At 38.0% G+C, this 24,309-nt stretch overlaps 2 protein-coding genes across 3 annotated transcripts; both read right to left on the bottom strand.

The window, feature by feature from the left end:
- Positions 1 to 646: 646 nt before the first annotated feature.
- On the bottom strand, positions 647 to 6,751 carry SNRPN (small nuclear ribonucleoprotein polypeptide N). The gene is given in 8 exon segments (XM_020905418.2): positions 647 to 811; positions 918 to 1,007; positions 1,010 to 1,042; positions 1,396 to 1,534; positions 1,982 to 2,134; positions 2,585 to 2,696; positions 5,300 to 5,451; positions 6,662 to 6,751. Coding segments are annotated over 8 exon segments (720 nt in total). The 5' UTR covers positions 6,665 to 6,751; the 3' UTR covers positions 647 to 773.
- SNURF (SNRPN upstream open reading frame) lies at positions 6,719 to 23,978 on the bottom strand. 2 transcript variants are annotated; one of them, XM_070464611.1, is made up of 4 exons: positions 23,830 to 23,978; positions 17,728 to 17,823; positions 14,331 to 14,456; positions 6,719 to 6,807 (listed from the first exon to the last, which is right to left on the bottom strand). In XM_070464611.1, the coding sequence occupies exons 1-3, from the start codon at positions 23,853 to 23,855 to the stop codon at positions 14,351 to 14,353; spliced, it is 228 nt and encodes a 75-aa protein (XP_070320712.1). In that variant the 5' UTR covers positions 23,856 to 23,978; the 3' UTR covers positions 6,719 to 6,807; positions 14,331 to 14,350. The 2 variants fall into 2 exon arrangements, with proteins under 2 accessions (XP_070320712.1, XP_020761078.1); XM_020905419.2 differs by having other exon boundaries at positions 23,842 to 23,976.
- Positions 23,979 to 24,309: the final 331 nt, after the last annotated feature.

Raw genomic sequence — 24,309 nt, 5'->3', positions numbered from 1 at the left:
TGATCCTTGGTTAGGGAACTAAGATCCTACATTCTGCACAGTGCAGCCAAAAAGGAAAATTTAAAGGAAGTGTCAGTCATATCTTAAGTAACACAACTGGTCTCAATACTCAATCTCCATAGTTCCCAGGACCCATACTCTACCACTCATTTAAAAATTTGTAAATACTTACTCACTGGTAGGGAAGGACGATTACTCCAGGATCATGTCTGACCAGACAGTCACAAGGGCACTATGTCCAAAAAGCTCATCAACTGAAGCAAGCTTGCAAGGAAGGTAGAACCTTCCTATTTCAAACACTTGGACTGAAGAAACCAAAATCTAATTCAGTATCAGTTTCCTTCTATAGATGGCTGTACGAGGCACCACGTCCCTACTCTCCTTCAAGTATATGTGGCATGGTAAAGAAGAGGGGACAGTATAGAGTTTATTATGTGATACCAGCCAGTGTACAAAGTCAAAGTTGTGAAGCTAAAACACGTATCACAACCATTTTACCGTAAGATATAAAGACAAAATTATTTAGATGAGTTGGTTAAGAGGATTTACCTCATCAATAATAACTTCAAGAGCAGAAAAATCCCAATCTTAACTCTCACCTCTAAAAAACATCAAAAGGCAAAAAATGTACAACAGTACCTCACAGTTTAATTGCTCTATGCATTTATTAGCTAATATTAATGGAACAGAGGGGACAAAAGCTCACAAACATTTCACACATTTCACAAGCTGCACTGTAGGACAAAAAGTGACTAAGAAGGATCAACAGTATCCTAGGGTCTTGGTGGACGCATTCCTGGGGGAGGTGGACCTTGAAAAGAAAAAGCAAAATTCCATGAGATTATAAAAAAATAGACAAACATAAATATTCAGGGGCCTGGCTAGTACCACTGAGAAATTTATTAATACTCACTCACCTCTTATCCCTGGTGGAGGGGGTCTCATTCCTGGAGGGGGCATGCCTATTGGCGTCCCACGAGTAGGAGGAAGCCCAATTGGTGGGCCCATGGTGGTCTCATACCAGGTGGAGGAGCCATAATTCCTAGAAAGAAAAATGGCAGGAAAAAAAAGGCACATAATCAGCTAAGATGGTAGCATAAAGCACAAGATTAACAGTTAAAGAAATAAGTCAGGTACTAGGTAAAGAGTTGAACAAATTTCTCCTTGACCATTGCTACAGCAGACCATCCCAACTCACACTTTTCATTAAAAATCAATGGCCAAAGTGAAAACATATTCCAAGTTCCTAGGTAGGGAGTTAGGCTGGGCCTTAATTCAGTATCTTCTTAAACAGTGCTTTTGGTCGTGATTTTTTTTCACAGATCCACATCTGTATCTAAGGACCAAATTGTTTTACAGTTCTTTTTAGAACCACACTCTCTACCGATTCCTTACCTGGAGGTGGGGTTGCTCGACCAACAGGTGTGGGTGCAGCCCCCCGTCCTGGCGGATACTGAGTTGGGGCTCCGGCGATGCTGGCAGTAGCAGCAACGGCAGCGGCTGCTACAGTGCCTCTTCCCTGTGGGGTCATCACCTGAGAAAGCATGCACAGCCAGGCAGCAAATGTAAACACTTCCTCACATCATTCAGATATAGACAACGAAAGGCTGCTCATGCATCATTTATTAAACACAAAGTAATTACAGCAATTCAGGACTTCTCCCATTCTTCTCATTTAAAAATATCTTGGCACACTACCACCACTATCACACTATCCTTTAAAATGAACATGCCCGCTTTTGGCCTCATCAGCCCTTTGCATTCTCAACTCTGGTTTATCTATCCATATTCCTCTCCGCTCATCAACAGCGCTGACTTACAGCCATCATGGTGGTTTCATAATGTGTATTTGTACCTCTCTTCCTTCTCCAGCATATACTGCTTTACACAGTACAGGATGTTCACTCAGTTTTTTCAACCTCCTCAGTATCAGATTCCAGGCACTTTCTCTCAATAACAAAAATTTCTCCTGGTTCCTCACCTGTTGTGATGGCCCCCCAACCCCTCGGACAGGGCCTGCTAATCCAGCAGGAGCCTGGGGAATTGGAACACCAGCTGGAACGCCTCTGCCAGCTGCCCTGCCAACCCCAGGGCCCCCTGCAGCTCCAGCAAGTGGGACCCGAGCAATGCCAGTCTGAAACAAAAAAATACATACATACCTTGAAATCAAATTTATGAAAGCTATCTATCAAAAATCATTCCTAAATAATTACCTCTTTCCAACATTTTCCCATATCACCTATCTTATATGAGGTTCTATATTCAAAATAGCATCAAGAGAAGCATCCTACAGATTAGATGTACACTAGTCAAATTGGGAGTCCATATATTTTCACAATCCTATCAAGAGAAAACAAATTAGTAACTCCTACCCTTAACTAGATTGTAGTCAGCACATAGAATCACTCATTAGAATATGCTTAATCTCCCATTATAGATAAACAAGAACTTATATCAAGTGCCAGGAACATTTTGACAAAGGTATAATGTACTTTGTCTTTGTTGCATGCTCATTTAGCAAATAATTCAAATAATGGGATTCCCTCCCACATTAATGTTCTGTCCTGTCCTACATCTTTCTTACATCTTTGGGGGGTGGTCCCTCCACAGTCATGGAAACCAAGTTCTCCCCACGCAACAACACCAGACCCAAAACTCGCTTTTCTTCACGCTCTGGCTGCTTAGCATTCTTTGGCCTATAAATAGGAAGAAAATTTTAGTATGATAAGTTATGGATCGACTCACTAACATTTTTATAGATCATTATGTATCAAGACATTAATCCATGCCCAGACACTCATGCTCAGTTACTGAGTTGTGACAAAAACAAAGAAAATTGGACTCAATATGTAAAGGTGAGCTCTTTTCCTACCATACATCAAACTTCCAGAATATTCCCTCAATGTTATACTGTAGCAAAACTAATTTCTTCTTTGTGAAACACAGATGCAAATAACATTGCTAAGATTCTTTTAATAGTTGTTGCTATTGTTCAGCTGTTAAGTCATGTCCGACACTGCGACCCCAGGAACTGTAGCACAACATGCTTTCCTATCTTTCACTGTCTCCCAGAGTTTGTTCAAACTCATGTCCATTGAGTCAGTGATGTCATCCAATCATCTCATCCTCTGCCACCTCCTTCTCCTCCTGCCCTCAGTCTTTTCCAGCATAAGGGTCTTTACTGATAGCAAAACTTGGAATTTTATCTTCTTCCTTCCAGTTTTACTGACATGTAATTGACAAACCGTACTGTATTAAGTTTAAGGTGTATAGCATAACGACTGACTTACTTCATGAAATGACTACCACAATAATTTCAGTGGACCTCCAACATGTCTTACAGATACAAAAGAAAAAAATGTTTTTCCTTGTGATGAAACTCTTTTAACAACGTTCATATATAACATACAGCACTGTTAATCTCATTTCTCATGTTGTGCATTGCATCCCTTGTACCTAATTATCTTAAAAATGGAAGTTCGTAATTTTTAACCACTTTCATCCAATTCACCCCACCACCTCCTGCCTCTGGCAGCCACAAATTTGATCTCTTTTTCTGAGTTTGTTTTTGAAGTATAATTGATACTACATTATTTTCTAATGCACTGCACGGTAATTCAATTATTTCTATTATAAAGAGATCATTATAAAGTGATCAACACTGGCTAAGACTTTGAAGATAGGCAACATTGAAACTTTCCATGTTAAGATAGGATTTAAATCATTTTTAACTAAATAAGTAAATATTGATGACAGACAACTGAAATAAGGGATGAGAACAGCAACAGGCAATGACAGCCTAATAGCAGACACCTGTTTATTCCTAGACTTACCACATACTATATTACCATGGGAAGTGGCTTCCCAGGTGGTGCTAGTGGTAAAGAACCCATCTGTCAATGCAGGAGACATAAGAGATGTGGGTCTGAATCCTAGAAGATGGCAACCCACTCCAGTGTTCTTGTCAGGAGAGTCTCATGGACAGAGCAGCCTGGCAGGCTATAGTCCATTGAGGTGGCAAAAAGTTGTACACAACCAAAGTGACTGAGTATGCATGCATATAATCAGGGGAAATCTTTTTGAAAACTTTTTGAACCTCTGTTAGTCATTTCCTCATGTGTTGGCAGCAAAATTCATGCAGCTTCTACCATATAATATAGATAGTGCCTTATTTAGGTGAAATTATCCCTAAAACTTACTGAAGAATGAGACATAAACTAAGGATATACCTAAAGCACTCTCAATTGTCTTTAGTATTTATCAAAGTTGTAATTTAAAATCCTTTTCAGTAAAAATGTAGATTATTTAAACAAAACCTTAACATTGATCATTAACTTAGCATTCATCATCTAGAATTTCTGAAATGATGCAACTTCATGTGCAGGATGAAAATTAAGAATAAATAAAAATGGAAGGACAAGGAATATGTTATGGATTCTATTAAGATTTAGAAGAACAGACATGTATAGCAGACAGGCAAAGCTCATCATCACTTTTCTCTTCATACAGAAAATTCTAAGTGAAGTGGTCAAATTAAATTTTTGGACAATGTATCATCAACTGTGGGAACAGAAGAAAATCAAGCCAATGGTCAATGTAAATTCTGCCCCTAGATAATAGCCTGAAACAAAACCATTCTGAACATCTATAGATATTACAAGCACTGCCCCAAATACTCTGAATGAAAAGAAAATAGAGTATAATGCCTCTGGGATCTCCCTAGTGCCATGCTCTTATTGTTAAAGGAAGTTCTTCAAACACAGGTGCAAAGAGGGCAGTGTCGTAGGTAAGGCACAAGCATATGGAAGTTATTTCTGGACAAAAAGCATGGACAAACCCCCAAAACAAATGAGCAAGGGAGGTTAGAGGCTGACGCCAAGTCAACACTGACCACGCAAGTTCAGACAAAACAAGGGGCAGGCAGAGGCTGGCTGAACAACTGCTAGACCAGGCCTGAATTATTCTATTCTCATTTCAACTCCTCAACCATGAAGAGTAATTGTGACTCTTACGATTCCTTTGATCTCAATTTTCTAAATAAATATAAATTGTTATTCTAAGAGTAGCATTCAGCTTTTTTTCTCAGTTTTAGATCATAATTGTAGTTTCAAAATTAAAATAGTAGTGTGGATACAGTGACTCTAAAACTGGGAGATTCATCCAATTCAGAGCTGAGACCAGGACAGGACTGCCATTTTTCCTGCCTCCTTCAGGAGGTACCCTAACTACTTACTTTACCCTCCTTTACTGTTCTGCCTCTCCCTCAGGACCCCACTGCCCAAACCCAAAGTGGCCTTACTTGATCTTCCTGAACTCATCACAATCACAGAGGATCAAGTTCATATGCTTATCAAAAGCCTTAAAGGTGCCAATGAAGATACGACCATCTTGCAGGATACATCTCATCCTATAGTCAATGTGCTGCAGCATCTTGCTACTCTTTCCCACAGTCTGGAAGGAGTAAAATAAGAGTTAGTCATCACTTTGTCTGCAGCTACTTTCTAACTCTTTCCTGTTTCTTCCCTACTCCTATACCAATCCAAATTTGGCTGCTTTCTTAAGAAAAACATCATGCAGTCAATCTTTTCTTACCTTTAGGATACTAAATTTGGACCCAGGACCACTTATACTCCCCTATGGAATGGTTTACTATTCAGAATCCCTATGTAGTTTTCCATTGCCCTAAATATATGACATCCCCAATAGAATACCAAACCCAGTTCTCCCTTTTAGCATACCATCATTCTAAAACTCTGTCCTTTCCCAATTTGAATCCCAAGTCTCACTCACCTACAGAGTACTTGATCCTGAGGACTATTTCTTTTCCCACTAGACACCTAGACAATTGGTGGGAAATTCTTATCTCCATCAAAAACTTTGCAGTTTCCATCAACCCAATGTAAACACAATATATTATTTTTCAGTTCTCTTTTAAAGGCCTCTATCCTAGCTTACACCCCACCTCTTATATCATTCAGAACTTTCATCAGTGTTCCTCAAACTTTTAATTTTTTTAAAAGGTGCTACTAAGGCATCTTTTAAAAATATTTTCATCCCAAGTGACCACTCCACTGAAATTTTAATATGCAGAAATACCATACTGTGGACCTCTGGAAGACCCCAAACCACTGTAAAAATCTAAGATTATTTCTCATTCCTCAAAAACTATTGCTCAGTTCTTTTGGATATCCTTCCCATTAAGAATGTATGTTCTTGGTTACCTAAACTTAAACAGAATCACAAAATGGATCAGGATGCTGTATCCCTCTAGACTGCTTTCCTTTGTACCAATCAAGCCTCAGAGACCTCAATTTTTCTTCCCCACTGATTCCAAGCCTGTTCCTTGGCTGTGGTTTCGCTGGACCATCCATTTTCAAAGTAGACTTTTCAATCTATTGAAATCTGACCTCTTGAGTCTCTCATCTGCAGGTGATCCCTCACCACTGTAAATATGACCAAAAATTCTTTTGTTTTTCTTCACAATGCAAGATCTCTATAATGGGACAACATACATAGGTTTTCTCCAGTTTTTATTCAATGCAATGAGGTATAATCACTATAGATTAATTCCTTATTAAAAACCCCACAACACCCCACACTCTGGAAATCCAATATATTAAGAGAGTAGCTTCTCTCCCCTCGACCCTAATGAACATCTTACCATGATTGCTGTTCCACCAAATTCAATGTCCACAGGAAAGTTTCAGGATCCTTAAGACCTAAGGGAAGGCTACAGACAAAGGTATGACGCAGGTTCTCTTACAAACAATGCAAGCTGAGGCAGAAGCTTCAAATAGTAGGTGGAGCCTGCAGAGGAAAGCACGATCAAGCTGCACCACATCTACCATGGTTTAAAACAGGCAGAAAATCTTGCATGAAAAGTACTATTTGAGATAGTCAAAATCACCCCCTTTCACTCTTAAACCCACCAATTAAACACCAAACTTCACTATTTGATCACCTTATCTCCCATTTTTTGCACACCTATAAGTTACCAGTTTGTTGAATATAATTTTACACAGAAATTCTTAAAAGTTTCAAAAATAAGCTTAATTTTCTATTAATATTCCCAAAATGTAGTATTCTCTTTTTTCCATCCTTATTTTAAGGTGTTTGATTCTCTGGTCACAAATTAATACCAAGTAATCTCAACTTCAACATTTTGATATTCCTAAATTTCTCCATTTGAATTCCTCCTGAGTTAGGCCAGATTTTGCTCCTTGGCTAAACCACCTAAATGCTTTCAGCCTCAATGTTACCTCCCCGCACCAAGCCAAAGTCCCTTCAGAATAATGCTAGAAAATCTCTCTTCACTAATAATGTGATGCTTAAGATGTCCTTTGTTAAAAGGCGACATACAACTACTGAATGCTTACATGTATGTACAGTCAACTTTCTTAGTAATCAAAGAAACAAGCATTAGAATACTATCATGTCCCCCTGATATTCTTAAGAAAATGCTTCTAATAAGTATGAACCAAACCTAGCCAAAACTAGTAAGTGGTCTCAAACTTCTAATTATATTTAAAAAGCAAACACACACATTATGTTCTTTATGAATGGGAATTTGGTTTTACATATAAAAGTAACTCGGCATCATAAACAAAACCTAGTATAACTGTATTTTCAACAATGCAAACATTTCAAGTAAGATTGTTGTTTCCATTGTTTTCAGTAGAGAAGATTTACAAACAGTAAGCTGGTTAAGTAATTTACAATCATCTGTTTTCTTATGTGAAAATAAAATCGTTTAAATAGTGGTTAAGATCTATGGCATCATCAAAAAAAGAATGGTGTGTAAAACTATAATAGATTAGAAGAGAGTTTAATGAAATTATACAAATAATTCAGTAAGGATGGTAAAATGTAGAGGCAGTATTTCCCTACAATTAGCAAAATTTGGTGTCAGTTCAATACATTTTAAAGAGAACTTGGAGGGTATTAGGTTTTCTAAATAAAATAAAATAAAATGACCATTACTCAGAATCTCTCTCCCAAGCTTTGTTCTCCACATGCAAACTGCCATGCATCCTTTGTGCAGCTTTTTCTGTAAGTCAATCCTACCCTCAATAAATGTAGTTTCTTCTTTTCCAATCTGGATTCATTCCTTTTTCTTCTCAGACTGCTATGGCTAGGTCTTTCAAAACTATGCTGAATGATAGTGATGAGTGGTGAGAGTGAATAATAGTGGTGAGCTTGGACTCATCTTATTCCTGAATTTAAAGGAAATGCTTTCAGTTTTTCACCACTGATGATAACATTTGCTCTGAGTTGGTTATATATGACCTTTATTTTGTTGAGGTATGTTCCGTCTATGCCTACTCTCTAGTGAGTTTTTACCATAAATGGGTGTTTAATTCTGTAAAAGGCTTTCTCTGCATCTACTGAGATGGTCATGTGATTTTTATCTTTCAATTTGTTAGTATGGTGAATCATATTGACTGATTTCTGTATACTGAAGAATCCTTACATCCCTAGATAAAGCCCACTGTTGGATTCTGTTTGCTAGCACATAGCTGAGGATTTTTTCATCTATGTTCATCAGTAATTGGCCTGTAATTTCCTTTTTTTGTGGCATCTTTGTCTGATTTTGGTAACAGGGTGAAGGTAGGGGACTTAAAATATCCCACTCACACCAATGGACAGATCATCCAGACAGAAAATCAATAAGGAAACACAAGTCTTAAATGATACAATGGATCAGTTGGACCGAATTGATATCTACAGCATTTCATCCAAAAAAAATAGACTTCACTTTTTCCTCAAGTGCACATGGACCATTCTCCAGGATAGATCACATCCTGGGCCAGAAATCAAACCCTTGGTAAATTTTAAAAAGTTGAAATCATTTCAAACATCTTTTCTGATAAAGCTGTAAGATTAGGTATCAACTACATGAAAAGTACTATAAAAAAACACAAACATATGGAGGTTAAACAACATGCTTCTGAATAACCAACATATCACTAAGGAAATCAAAAAGGAAATCAAAATACATCTAGAAACAAATGACAATGAAAGCACAATTCAAAATCTATTGGATGCAATAAAAGCAGTGCTAAGAGGGAAATTTATAGATATACAAACCTACCTCAAGAAAAAAGAGACATCAAATAAACAACCTAATGTTACACCTAAAGTCAACTAGAAAAAGAACAACAACAACAACAACAAAAAAAAAAAAAACGAAAGCTAGTAGAAGGAAAGAAATCACAAAGATCAGAGCAGAAACAAATGAAAAAGAAATGGAAACTACAGCAAAATTCATTGCAAAGCTGGTTATGTGAAAAGATAAAACTGATGATCCCATCAAGAACAAAAGGGAGAAGACTCAAATCAATAAAATTAAAAATGAAAAAGGAGAAGTTATGACAACACAGAAATACAAAGGATCATAAGGGAATAGTATGAGCAATTACATGCCAATAAAATGAACAAGTTGGAAGAAATGGAACCAATTCTTGGAAAAGTATAACCTTCCAAACCCGAACCAAGAAGATACAGAAAATATGAACAGACCAATCACAAGCATGCAAATTGATATTGTAATTAACAATCTTCCAACAAACAAAAGCCCAAGGCCAGATGGCTTCACAGGCAAATTCTATCAAAAGTTTAGAGAAAGCACCTATCCTGCTCAAACTCTTCCAGAAAATTGCAGAGGAAGGAAAACTCCCAAATAAATGACATTTTAATGCAAATTCACATGAAAAGTTTCAGGCCTATAATTTAAATGTTCTGAATTCTGACAGGATTCTCTATATAAGAGCAGTCTGTAAATTCAGGAAACCTTGGTATATGTTTGAACCACTAGCAATTTCCATTTTTATGATGGTATAGCTAAGATTTAAGATCTTCAGCAATACATGGAGACAGAAAGTAAGTTAAGTGGTTATCTGAAATAGGGGGTGGAGTTGGGGAATGCATTAAATGGCACAAAGGGATCTTACTCGGGCAACAGAAAACCCTAAAAGGACGTGCGGCAATGGCTATAACGGCAACCTGCTTATAACTGGGCAAATTCTACGGTATATAAGACATACACCAATAAAGCTGTTCTTATACAGTAAATTGTCTGAACCATCAAATAATCTTCAGAGTTCCTAAGATTACATTTAATATTGACATTAGTGCCTTCAAAGAACAAAAGCAGCTGAATGTTCAATAAGACAGTATTCCTGGCGCTTATTCCCAAAGGGAGACATGCTAGTAGACAATGAGCCACAGACAGTGATTACCAGGGGGAAAAAACAGGACTGTATATGACTTTTCAAAATTTCACTTATAGGAAAGAAATGTAATCTCAGAAAGGTTTCTGAAATAAAGATTAATATAATAGGCTTCCCTGGTGGTTCAGACAGTAAAGAATCTGCCTGCAATACAGGAGGCCTCAGTTCGATCCCTGCATCAGGAAGATCCCCTGGAGAAGGGAATTACTACCCATTCCAGTATTCTTGACTGAAGAATTCCATGGATATTGCAGCACAGTGGGCAATAGTCCATGGGGTCGCAGAGTCAGACATGACTGAGCAACTAATGCTTTTACTTTTCAGTGGGAATCAGTATCAAATGTGCATTTAAGGTGGAAATTTGTAGTCAGTCACCTCTCCAATGAAACTTTATAATTCAGAGACAGGGATTTTACCTTCAATGCCAAAATATTTCAGAGTCCAGATGTCCCAATCAGACACATTCCAAATGTCTTATCCTGCTTGGCATTTCAGTGAACACATACCAAACCACGTTCATACAGCTTAGCTATAGATCAACAAATGCAAACAAAGATTTCCTGGTACAGTGGATCAGAACACAAAAGGAAGCCAGTCAGGCCTGTATCTGTCCATCTAACCTGCCTGAGGTTAACTCCTCCCACACCCACTGTGTTGTTACCATGTATAAAAATGCATCTGGGGATTTGAGTCATGGACTAAAGAACTGGGGACATAAATATGTAATATGTATAAAATAATCCATCCTAATAAGAGATAACATTTCACTCAGAATAGGGGTTGACTAATTGGAGAGGTTAAGAATGGGCTTCTCTTAATGAGATGGACTTGAAATTTCTCTCATTCCTAAATTCAGCATACTATCATCATGAATCCTTGTGAGGGAAAGGAGATATATTACTTTGTAGAATGATCAAATGTTATCTCCACAGCAAAGAAGAATAAAATGCTTTAAGAGGGAAAAAAACAAGAGCAGCAATGTTACAATGCACTAAGGAATTAGCAGTTACCATAAATTTCCCGGTGAAAGCAGACATAAACAAATAAATGGTCTGGGGGCCTGACTATATCCTGGGACTTCTCAGGAAGAAACGTTCTCAAACTTTTGAAAAGGGTGGACTTTGAAATGATTAAACTACGTAAATATGTAAAGCTTCCTTAAATCAAAAGATCTGATGGTCAGACTTGGCCAAATAACATACAAAAAATGAGAAGTCACAGAATAATGGTATAGTGTTAGTTCCCATTCACCTGTAAAACAGGCCCTTCACAGAAAAAAAAAAGTGCAAAAAGTCTAACATGAGAAACACAAGTAAGTGGACACTATTAACCACAAATCAATGCCAGTTAAACCAGAGGAAAACAATTTTTCCATTTTGGAAAGTGTTTACTTATCAAAGGGGCAAAAAGAGACATCAAAGGTGGTACTAAGAAATTATCACTGTAGTAATTATTCTTGAACTTTTGAACTGTGGTGTTGGAGAAGACTCTTGAGAGTCCCTTGGACTGCAAGGAGATTCAACCAGTCAATCCTAAAGGAAATCAGTCCTGAATATTCATTGGAAGGACTGATGCTGAAGCTGAAACTCCAATACTTTGGCCACTTGATGAGAACTGACTTATTAGAAAAGACCCTGATGCTGGGAAAGATTGAAGGCAGGAGAAGAAGGGGATGACAGAGGATGAGATGGTTAGATGGCATCACTGACTCAACGGACATGAGTTTGAGTGGACTCCGGGAGTTGGTGGACAGGTAAGCCTGGTGTGCTGCAATCCACAGGGTCACAAAGAGTCAAGACATCACTGAGTGACTGAACTGAACTGAATTATTCTCGATGGTAATCAATACTGCTTATGATGTTATTAGAAAGGAATGTAACAAAACATTTAAGAACTTACTAATTTTTATACCCTGCATACCCAAACTGAATCCTCATCCTAGTAACTTTAAAATACCTAATATACAGTATCTTAAAAATGCAGAATATTCATAATAGCATAGCAAACTAGGGGGAAAAAAACACAAATACAAAGGAAAAGTAAATCATGAAGGGACCATCATTTATTCATTACAAATGCTATTGAGGATTATGTAATAAAATGAAGGAACATTAATGGTATACATAAGTAGAATAGTTTAAAAGCATGATTACAACTATGTTTTCAAAAGAAAAGCAAATGGGTAAAATGAAAGAAAATTTTTAAAAATGCCACTATGGTTGAAACATGGCTATTTAAAATCTGTGGTTTACTTTCCCATTTTTTAGGCTATCACTCATATGCTTTACATTTTTATAATGAAAAAGAAAACATACCAATTGTTTAAATGTCTTTACCCACTTACATGTATAGCAGACTTTAACAAGACCCTTATCACCAAATTCATCTGATTCTCTACTCTGTACTGTTTACTTCATCTACTCTCCTTATCATGCCTTTCCCTTTGCCACATTCTGTGGTACCAACACTCCACTACTGGCTCCACCTTATGTTTTCATCTTTGAAAGTGGTTCTCTAAGAGACTAGCAGACTTTTTCTTTTAAAGGGAAAGATAATAAATATTGTAGGCTTTGCCTGTCATTCAATCTGTCATGAATACTCCCATCTGCCACCGTACTGTCAATAATATCCACAGGCCATATGTAAACAAATGGATATGGCTCTGTGCCAACAATATTTTATTTATAAAAGCAGGCAATAAATGATACTTTATCAACTCCTGCTGTAAAATAATTCTAGTAGCTAGTACTATTTAGATGAAACTAGCACTTAAAACTTAGAAAATTAGATTACTCTACTTGCAGATCATAATTATGATTTAAATACTATACAGGAACTTTGAAGAGTATCTAAACTATAAGGGCCAAAAAATTCTTGGTTAAAAGATCAATGATGCACACTTATTCATGTAAAAATGTTCTTACTCTGGGGGACAGCTGAGGACAATTACCAGATTCCACTGTCTGAAATCAATTCTACTATCTTACAATCAAGTCCAGGCAATTACTGGAGAATGCTGGGTAAAGAATTCAGTAGGGGAGGATTTTTCCTTTTGAGATGATGGCCATAAACAAGCCTAATAAATTTGAGTTTCGGGGTTATACTTTGAAATAGAAATAAAGAAAATCTAGAAGAAAACTCATCTATAAACTTCTTTCCTCTCTTAGCTTCTGAAAAGTCCATATTAAACCTTTTGAATTTAGGTCATTGAAATCTCAAACTTAAAAAAAGAAAGGAAAAATGAAGCATTTAATCAAAACTAATTGCAATTTCCTAAAAATCTAAGCAACTAACACAAAATGACACTGTAAATAAATCTACGTAACATTGACAAATCATGGGTTAATAGTTTTGTTACACTGTCAGATGATTCAAACAAATGAGTAACAAAATATGAGAAAAGAAAACAAAAAATAACTAGTAAATAAGCCTGGGAAAATATTTAGCTTCTCATCTGTTAATGGATGTGATGTGTATTTCTAATTTAATAGAAATAAATTATATGTAATTGACATAATTAATGCAGATGAACGTGTACCTGGCACTATACTTTCTCATGGCAATAAAGACAAATAATTCGTAATACAATTTAGAACATGAACCTTAATTCAAATTCCTTGACTTATTTTTAAATCTGCATATCCAAGGAAATGATCCTATCTAATGTTTTACAAAAAGCAATTCACTGAAGCTTCATTTCAAACTACCAGCAGAAAAAAAAAGTTCTCTCAGAAAGGAATTATAAAACATATTAGCAGGATATTCAACAACTATTTATAATGAAATACTTTTCTTATGTTAAGGTGAAATGCAGTACAAGTTAAATATGAATAAAACTAACTAAAAAGCAAAGACTACGTTGTCTAGAAAGTAACTCATGACAAAAGTCTTTCAGGGTGAAAGCATTAAGGAATTGCTTTTACTTTTTTAAACATTCTGCTATGTGTTTATACTTGTATCAAGCCTTTAAGAAAAAATAATTGAATATATCCAAAATAATTAAATGACCTCCAAACATCCTACCCTTTAATTAATTGTTTAATCCTGATCATGATTTCATCAGCTATAACCTGTTTTTATTTTTCTCTTGAAATCAGCTACCTTGGTGTTCCAATACTGCTTTAACCACCTCTTGGTGTCTCAGCTAAGAATGCCTGTCTCAGTTCTGCCTGGAAATCCACCACAGGTACTTGCTGCTGCTGAGATCGCCTCAGGTACAGGTGACACCTAAGACAAGAGCACAAAACACATAAATGAAAAGACATTTGCCTAAATAGTTAACAATGTGAACATAAAAACACCCTTACATTTAATCCTCATCAAGGTTCAGAGCATACCATTACATTATGAACAAATTATAAAAGAGGAGACTCTGCACATAGGAATGTATAAGAACTGACAGATACTTACCCTCTTTGGTGATATTACGAAAGAACTTAGAGAGAAAAAAGAGCCCTTTTGGTTTAAAATGCCTTATAAAAGAACCAACAGTATAATAACCATTTCTAATCTGGAAACAACTCTTTAAACCCTAGGGAGGTAGGGGGTAGGAAGGGTTAAGGCATTTCCAGTGAGACATTTTAACATAGTTATTTATGCTGACAAGAAGTTACTAACTGAAACAAAGAATTTCCAAGCTACTTAGGTTCTCAGACTATGTAAATCTACCATCCTTTAGTTATCAGGGAATTCTAGAAAAATACTCAACATATTCCTACCTATGAGTAGGACTCTATCTGGCCATGAATCTGATCCCAAGGATAAGAGATACAGGAAATTACACAGGGTTGCTGGCTAACAAGACAAACATAAATAAATCACCACCCAACAAATTGCCTTCGTTGGTATGTGCTTGCATGCTAAGTCACTTTAGTTGTGTCCAACTTTTTGTGACCCTGTGGACTGTAGCCCACCAGGCTCCTCTGTTCATGGGATTCTCCAGGCAAGAATACTGGAGTGGGTTGCCATGTCCTCCTCCAAGGGATCTTCCCAGGGATGGAATCCACTTCTCTTACTACACTAGCAGGCAGTTGATAAGTACATATGTATGAAAATATTCAGTAACAGCTAGAATTGAAAATGGGACTGTGATAAATGGTTTTCCACTATTTCTATACTTTTAAAATAAGATTTTTAACTGCAGTCCATGGGGTTGCAAAGAGTGGGACACGACTAAGCAACTGAACAACAACATAAAGAATCAGGCTAGACTTTGTTCATGGTTCCTAGGAGGTAATCTCTAATCCTTTGAGTTTAAAAAGTGATAGGAGTGTCTTTGTTATTCTTGGTGGGCCTCTGGGATCACACCAGAGTTAAAGCTAACTAGATGGTTCAGATTAAAAGCTGGGCTTAGAGAACAGAATATTTATACTGCTTACCTGTTCCTATAATCCACCTATTATCAAAGTGGACAAAGGTGGTTGGAGAAATTATATTATTTTTCTAACTCAAAATTACCCTCAGATTCTAGTTCAGCACCTCCTAGTATTTATACATAACATATACAATAGACATCAGGAAAATGAAGTTGTCTCTTCTTCAAAAGCAATAAAATATTTCCATAGATATGGACAAATGAATGAAACCTAAAGCAGGCTTTTAGAATATTAACATATGACTGTTATACTGATGATTCACACTGATGTTACACTGGATAAAGGCTCTAATAAAATATAACAAGTGTAATAGAAACTTTACTCACTAACAAAGATCCTCTCCCAAGAAATCCCCTCCACCCATACCTCTGCCACAGTCTCTAATCTATTTCAAGTTCTTTCTAGAGATTCTGGGAAGGAAAAAAAAATTGCATTACCATATAAAAGAAAGCAGGCAAATGCCTATCATAAATGATAAGTTATATAAAATATTCACTCAAAGTATTCCTTTTCAAAATTTAATAAAGGAAAGAATAATGAACTCTGCAGAATAAGTAAACAGACATGGGAAAATGGAGAAATCTTTTGCCTTGCCAATAATTTTAAATATGCAAAATACTGAATTTTTTCCATATATTAAACGAGCAAATAACTAAAATAAGATATAAAATGCTACCCACGTATAATAATTTCTGTAAAAAACTTCATATTTGAAGAAATGAAATAAAATACAAATAAATATTAGTAACAGTTGACCCTTAAACAAGAGTTTGAATTGTGTGGATCTACTTATACATGTTTTTTCCCCCAATAAATATATTAGGGATTTTTTTTTGGAAATTTCTGACAATTTGGAAGAACTTGCAGACAAACCAGAGCCTAGAAATATCAAAGAAACAAAGTTATGTTTGTCATGAACACATAAAATATATGCAGATACACATTTAATATAAAAATGTTGTCAGTCAACTGTCTATATTATCAGTAAGGCTTCTAGTCAACAAGAGGCCATTTATAGTTCAATTTGGGGGGACTCAAAAGATACATGGGGATTTCTGCCTATGTGGGGGATTGCAACCCAACTCCTTCATTATTCAAGAGACAAGTGTAGTATTAATTTTCAGATTGACCGCTCCTTTCTTCACTGCAATAACTAAGAAATGCAAATAACCTAACTATCCATTAGTAAGATAATGATAAATGTTATTATAGAATGCCTGACATGGAAAGACTCCCAAGGCATATTGTTACAGAATAAATCTTATGTATATAAACAAACATGCCTCCCCACACACACACACTCAATATATGTATACATGAATTCATATTAAAAGGTCTGAAATGATAAGAGATCAAAGTACCTGAGGATTTATCTTTGAGGAGACACAGGGAGGGGAATGGACTAGTGATATTTGATACTCACTGTGTATCTCAAAATTACATATTTTATGAGAAAATTATATTCATATATTAGTAACAGCAATACAATTTGAAAATTATTGCTTTAGGAAAGAAAAACAATTTTACCACTGATAACTATCAAGATTTATGGTAACAACAAAATGCACAAGACCCAATGTAGATTCAGTATGTGTCATGTTGTTGTTATTGTTTTAGCTGCTAAGTTGTGACTATTTAGAAATGTTAATATAGTTTTAATTGAAATGCTCCTTCTAGAAACACATTTATATCCTAAATTAAGAGGAAAATGTATACATTTCAAATGCACTAACTAAAAAATTCTAAAGATTGCAGAGCAAACATGAACACATAAATTTACATCTCTTCAAAGCATATAACATTTGGCAAGCACAACAAAAGTGTAACAAATAATAAAGCAGAAACAATTTTAATATAAATATGTTGAAGGAGGTAGAACTTTATGAACATACCGTGTTACCTACACATGTATAGAAAAAAGGAAATACATGTCACTAAAATTTTAGCAAAAGTTAAGTTAGGACAACATGGTTATGGATGATTTAATTGCTTTTTTTACTATATCAATATAACATGCACAAGCTTCTTTTATTAATTAAATTCATTTAAATTCCCTGTGGCAGGATAGTTTGTTCCAATTTGAAAACACCCTAAACTGGTTCTCAGGGCCTGACTGTACTCACTCCTGGTTGCTCAGTGAGGCTGTCCTTCTACGTTTGACTTGGACTTCCACCTCTGGCACGTGCTGTTCTGTAGTCCGTCTCAAGTGTAAACGGTCCCTGAGGTACAAAGAGGATTTGTTTTACAGACTTCATCAATTTCTGAAATAACCACTTACTTAAAGATTATACATATATTTAGTAAAATGGAATTTTTAAACTCCATCTAAGCTAATCTAATTAAAGCAAGGTATGGTGATATATGCCAATTACAAATCAATAAAACAGACAAAGGCAGAATTAAATATTAGAAGATCTTTATCCATCAAGGATCAGAATCTAGCCCAAAACTACTTTCTCCCTTTAGATTCCCTTTGACATCAGATAACTTCAAAGGAAAAATATCAAAAAAGTAAGCAAATCTGTGTATTCCTACATATACTCACATATACAGATATAACACTATATATTTACAGATATATTTACATACAAGTAAATGTACATATCCCTGAAAAAATGACAAAAATGATTTGAAAAGTATTTTATTATCCTTCTATATAGTGGAATAAAGTATAAAATTTAAATTACAAAATATCTATTTAAGTAATCTCGTGTGAATGGTTCCTTCTTAGGACTTGAGAAACAATAAATTTTTTAAATGCTTAAAAAAAAAAAACAACATAGCACTGACAGTATAATCTGCAGAATAGCTCACAAAATGGCTGCTCAAGGGATCTGAACAGGAAATCTGTTCGGCACTTGGATCACAGATTAGAAACTACAGGAACTGAAATTTTAAAATGTCAACTCAAAACAGAGATAAGGAAATGCATTTTACACAAGTCATGCAATATAATAATTCACAGGCAGATTTCAAAGGACACATTCCGAAAGATTATTTCCTGAACCCATACTATTTTACGTTTCATATTAGATTATGCAAAATAAACAAAATAGTTTACCAATAATCCCGATTTGCTTCCAAAAGTTTAATGTTCTAATCAAGCAGTAGAAAAGGTCATTTAAAAAAAAATACTTTTGCTAATCTCCTTGACCTTTGGACCTTTGATTAGGTAATATTTTCTTAGATTATGACACCTAAAGTACCTAGTGGAGAAAGGAATTCATAGCATTTCACCAAAAGTGAAAAGTCTGCTTCAAAAGACACTTAGAAAAACAATTAGAATCGTGGGAGAAAATATATGCAAATTATATATGGGATGAAAGTCTTTTATCCAAAATATATCAAGTATTAGTATTAGTCGCTCAGTCGTGTCCGACTTTTTGCGACCCCATGGACTGTAGCCCACCAGGCTCCTCTGTCCATGGGATTCTCTAGGCAAAAATACTGGAGTGGGTTGCCATTTCCTCCTCCAGATATAAAGAACTCTAGAGAGATATAAAGAACTGTTACAACTCAAAAATATGGTAACAAAACTCAATTTTAAAATGAGTAAAGGGGGAGTCACTGATGGCTCAGTGGTAAAGAATCCACCTGCCAATGCAGAAAACACAAGTTCCATACTTGGTATGGGAAGATCCCACATACAGACCATGAAGCTGCTAAGTCCCTACACCACAACTTTTGAGCCTGTGCTTAATAGGGCCTAGAAACAGAAACAACTGAAGCCCAGATGCCCCAGAGCCAGCCTCCACAAGAGAAGCCACAGGAAGGAGAAGACCTTTCACTGCAACTTAAGAGAACAGCCCCAGCTCACCACAACTAGAGAAAAGCTTGTGCAAAAATGAAGACCCAGCACAGCTATAAAATAAATAAATGAATTACAAAAAATAAAATGAGTAAAGGACTCAAACAGATCGCTTTCCAAAAGCATAAAAATTTCCCTTAACACAAGAAAAGATGCTCAATATGAGGGCCATTAGGAAAACACAAATCAAAACCACAAACACCACTTCACACCACAGGAGTAGGATGTGGAGAAACTGGAGAAATGAAAAATTAAACAACCCTGGCACTTCTTAAAAATGTTGAGCATATTAACATGTGACCTAGTATTTCCACTCCAAGCTTGGAGTGAAATAAAAACTCAAACTTGAACTTGAAAGTTCCTAGCAGTGTTAGTTGTAATAGCCAAAAATAGAAATAACCCAAAGTATAAATGATGAATGCATAAACAAAATACAGTGTGGTATGGTATCTCATACAATGGAATACCATTCAGTCATAAAAAAGGACGAAATACTGATACACAAGATGGTAGTTTCAAACATAGTTACTAATACATTAATACAGTAAAAGGAATTATAAACCTCTGCTTTGCCATAGACCTCTGCTTTATCATAGACCACCCATTATTAATGGAAGCTTAACTGAGAACACCCCATTATCCATCCCACCCCTCAGAAAAAATCATCAGTTCCTTTATGTAACCTGAAGGTCTGTGTTCAATTGAGAAAAGAATCAGTATATAAAGGTATTTTTTTTTTTAATTTTCAAAGATTTTTAAAGCTACATGCAAAATCAGTGATGAGTAGCTTTATTTTGAACTTTGTTCTAAACACACATATGTACATTTGTAATGTCCCTAACTGCATTTCCAACTCAGAAGCCGACATTTCAGAAAATCCAGCATTTAAGGAGAAAAAAATGTTACATGTACACAATGTTAATTTTTCACTCCAAAATCCCTTTCACTAAAAAATTAATACTAATCTGGAAATATGGGCTTCTCAGATGGCTCCATGGTAAAGAGGCCACCTGTCGAGCAGGAGACTCTGGTTCAATCCCTGAGAAGATCCCCAGGAGAAGAAAATGGCAACCAATTCCAGTATTCTTGCCTAATAAATCCCACGGACAGAGGAGCCTGGCTATCATCCATGGATTCCAAAAAAAGTCAAGACATGAGTTAGCAACTAAAACAAAAACAAATTTGAAAATATACTGAAAAAGCAAAAGATGATGAGATATGATAAGGTTTTTTTCCTGTCTAATAGTCTATCAAATATTCAGGATTCCTTACACAGCACCCCCCCCCCCCCCCCGCAAAAAGTAATAACTCAATGACTAAGACCTCAAGAATGAGAAATAAAAAGATAGTGTGAGGTAATGCCAGGGTGTGAATTCCCCACTAACATGCAAATCAGTGCCTCCAAAAACAAAACCTTTAGAATCAAAGAGAATTCTGAGCCAGCCAGCACCCAGGAACCAGAAAATAAAACTTCTCTGCCCACCCTTATTAGTGAAGTATGATGCCTTAACCATCAACAACTCCTGTTCAAAGTACCTTGCCTTAGAAAACAACACCTAGTCCTTGCTCTAAACTTCAGACAGGTCTCATATTCCTTCCCCATTCTTAAAAAGCTGTGGTACTATGCCAAATATTCCACAAGGCAGGACAGAGACCTTCAAACTTCAGGTCTTTCCACAGGGTCCGCCATATTGAGGTCCTAAGTCAGAGGGCAAGACTACAAAATGGCGGACCAGGATGATGCACTCTCATCTCGCAAAGGGCCAAATGATCAGATGTTCATATTTGAAGCAGTATCTTCCTACAAGCAAAAAAAAAAAAAAAAAATGCAAATCATAAGTATCACAAAATACCAGAGTCCTGCTATTTTTCAAGCTACTAGAAAATAAAAAATTCCAGAACAAAGCTTCCAAAGCTTAATTTACATTTCCCTTAATTATATTCTAACTGGGCACAAAAGCAGGCATACTGTTTGTGATAAATGAGTAAAAAAGGCAAGCACATCAAAATTCTGCAAGGAAAATCCTTTAAAATGCCCCCAAAATCAAAGTATGGGAATAGTAATACAATAGTCATGATACAGGAATAGTTACTTTGTTAATTACCCCTTCTCAGCGAATATTCATAGCAGCTCCAACTTCAAAAAAAATGGAACAAAAATAATAATTAAAAAATCAAGAGGAAGGGGATATGTACACACACAGCTGAAGACATGAGCAACTGTGAAGTTGCTGTACAGCAGAAACTAGCATAGTATTGTAAAGCAAATATATTCCAAATTTTTTAAAAATTCCAATCAAGGGCAAGAATTCACTAATCCCAGATATTAGCCTCCAACTAATAAAAATTAAAAAAAATAAAATAAAATAAAATAAAATCTTGGGAAAAAATTCAAAAAAAAAAAAAAAAAAGAATTCACTAATCCCAGATAAACCTAGGACTCACATTCTACATTTTTCTCTGCCGTTCTCCTTGAACAAACAACTCATAGACCTCAGTTCCTAAGTCTTAGAGGAGCCTTGATCCCCTGATTTAAGGAAATTATAAAGGTAACATCACCAATGGATTATCTAGCGATCAAGAAATAGGACAGACAGGTAAGGAAAATGTAGCTATGGAATTATATAATCTAGAAAACTCTAATAAGAGATGAAAGGAATGAGTTGTCTAAAAGGCTAACTGAATCCACTTAATACAGCAAACAATTAAGACTGCTCACAGTACCACCTAAGGCAAATGAGCAAAACTGGAAAAGCTCCTGCACCAGTGATGGAGGCTGTCTTTTAAGTAGCATAGTGAATCCCAAAATGCACTCACCTCTCTTGGCCTCCAAGCCCTCACCTCTCCCTCAAGAGGTAGGAGAAGGCCAAGGGCACAGTGCAGCTGCCCTGACATTTCAGGCAGGCACAGGATGGAAAAATTGTGCAACTCTCTGGCCTACCTGCTCCACTCCATCACGGCACTGCAGGGAAGGGGTGACTTACAAGCCAGAGGCTGTGCAAACCTGTGTCCTTCCTCTCCCAAGTCCACTCCAGCAGAGCAGGGAAGGGACAGGGATGGGGCACGTAAGTGTAGGCGGTGGCGAGCCGCCCCGCACAGTGGAAACTGCACAAATCCCCTCCCCTAGTGCACGTCAGAGGCGGTGTCATCACTGACGTGCCTGCGCACCCCGAGCCCACACCTTCCGTACTGCAGCACCAGGGTGCGGCAGCCGCCCCCGACTCCCAGGTCCGCCTCTCCCTCTTAGCGCACAGCTCTCTGGAGGGCGCGGCCGACCCCCCGCCTGGAGGCGGCAGGACCGCTCCTCCCCCACTGCGGCACCGCGGGGAGGGCCGCGCTCCCACTCCACGCCTGCCCAGAACCGCACAGCTGCGGCGGCCGCCATCTTCGCAGAGCCGCACAAAGGTTGTGACGCGACACCGACCGCCACGCTCCTGAGCTGGCCTTCAAAACTCATTCCAAACGCAGGGAAAACGCATGTGAACACGCATGTGAACGAGAAACGCCTCTGGGTGTCACATACCAGAACCTGGCAGGTCCCCAAAAAGATGCATTAGATGGGCTGTGAATAACACATCCCTCCTCTTACACCAAGCTCACAAATGTGAGATAGTTAAAGGAATCAAGTACATGAGGACTGGACATTTTTGCAGCCACCCCTTCAATTTAGGGACAGGGTAGTTTTGCCAAGCTATTCAAACTCTAAAAGCACTGCCAGTCACGAGAACACTGAACAGTTTTCTCCCTGTCTTCAAACAGATGGCCTCCTCCACCTGCGTGCCCCCACCTGCTCACACTCTCACTCTTACCAGTGTCCAGACGACCACGCCGCAAGACTGCTTTGTCGCGCCCCCACTGCCACTCTGCAGCCCCAACGTCGCCGGCACCCCACCACTCCCACATACCGAGGCCACAGAGGGATCCCACCACACTCTCGTGGCCCACTTCACCCCCCACGAGCAGCACGGTCTTTCGGCCGCCCCCTCAATAGCCGCCACCATGGCCACCCCATTCCCCCCTCCTCATCACTGCTGCGGGGCCCACCCCAACCACTCCCTCCCGCTGATGCCACACATCAGCGCCTCTGGACGCGGCACCTGCTGCCGCCTCACGGCCGCTGTGGACACCGCTGACCCCGCCCTCCCCTGACTGTCGCATCGTGGCCACCCGCGGCCATGGCTTCAACCACAGAAACAAAGGGCCACCCCAGAGAGTCTGAGGGGGCGCAACATGAAGGTGCAGATACCCCCGAGACCTGACAAGACACGGTCGGGAGAGTCACTCCAGCCCCAAGCCTCCAGAAGTTGTTCCATCCAGCCACTGGACAAAGAACTTGCTTGCCCAGATCCCCAGTAAATACTGAAATACTTCTAGTTCTGGAAGCTCAGGATGATTAAAAAAAAAAAATGTTGCCCACCACGCGGCTGACCTGGCCCGCTCCATTGCGCCGCTGGCCGCTCCTCAGAACAGAACGTCACGCATCTCTGACTGGCAGACCGCGCTGCGCTCTTCTGCCGCCACGGCACCACTCCGCGGACTCCGCCTGCGCACGCGCGGCAAGCCGCCCCGCTCCCTGCGGCCGGACTCTGCCGCGCCTGCGCAGTCTGTCTGCCGCAGTGGCGCGGCTCTGCGGCACTGCAGGTGACGCGGGCCTTCCCAGGCAGGGAAGTCGGGGTTGGTGTCTACCCCACCCCGGTGGTCAAAGTCCTATGACCTTTGGGGTGGAGGAGCTCTAGGGACCACCACGAACCGGCAGTTAATGGCTCTTAGAATCACACCAAATGTTACAGTAGTATTTCGACCCAGAGTGGTACCTCCCAGTGGAGTGGGAACTGGGTATTTCCTTTTTGTGAACATTTGTAAAGTCCGTACCTTATTCAGGTTTCCTCAGGTTTTC

The sequence above is a fragment of the Odocoileus virginianus genome, unplaced genomic scaffold (genome assembly GCF_023699985.2).
Source record: "Odocoileus virginianus isolate 20LAN1187 ecotype Illinois unplaced genomic scaffold, Ovbor_1.2 Unplaced_Contig_33, whole genome shotgun sequence".
NCBI classification, from domain to species: domain Eukaryota; kingdom Metazoa; phylum Chordata; class Mammalia; order Artiodactyla; family Cervidae; genus Odocoileus; species Odocoileus virginianus.
Note: the sequence above shows the minus strand (reverse complement) of the source record. Positions and strands in the feature narration are given on the sequence as shown.

Coding starts and splice junctions, on each gene's coding strand:
- SNURF (XM_070464611.1), bottom strand. CDS start 23,855: ATGGAGCGGGCCAGGTCAGCCGCGTG. Junction 17,824..23,829: donor CGGGCCAGGTCAGCCGCGTG/GTGGGCAACATT, acceptor TTTGTACCTCAG/GGACCGTTTACACTTGAGAC. Junction 14,457..17,727: donor GCCTCACTGAGCAACCAGGA/GTGAGTACAGTC, acceptor CTCTTGTCTTAG/GTGTCACCTGTACCTGAGGC.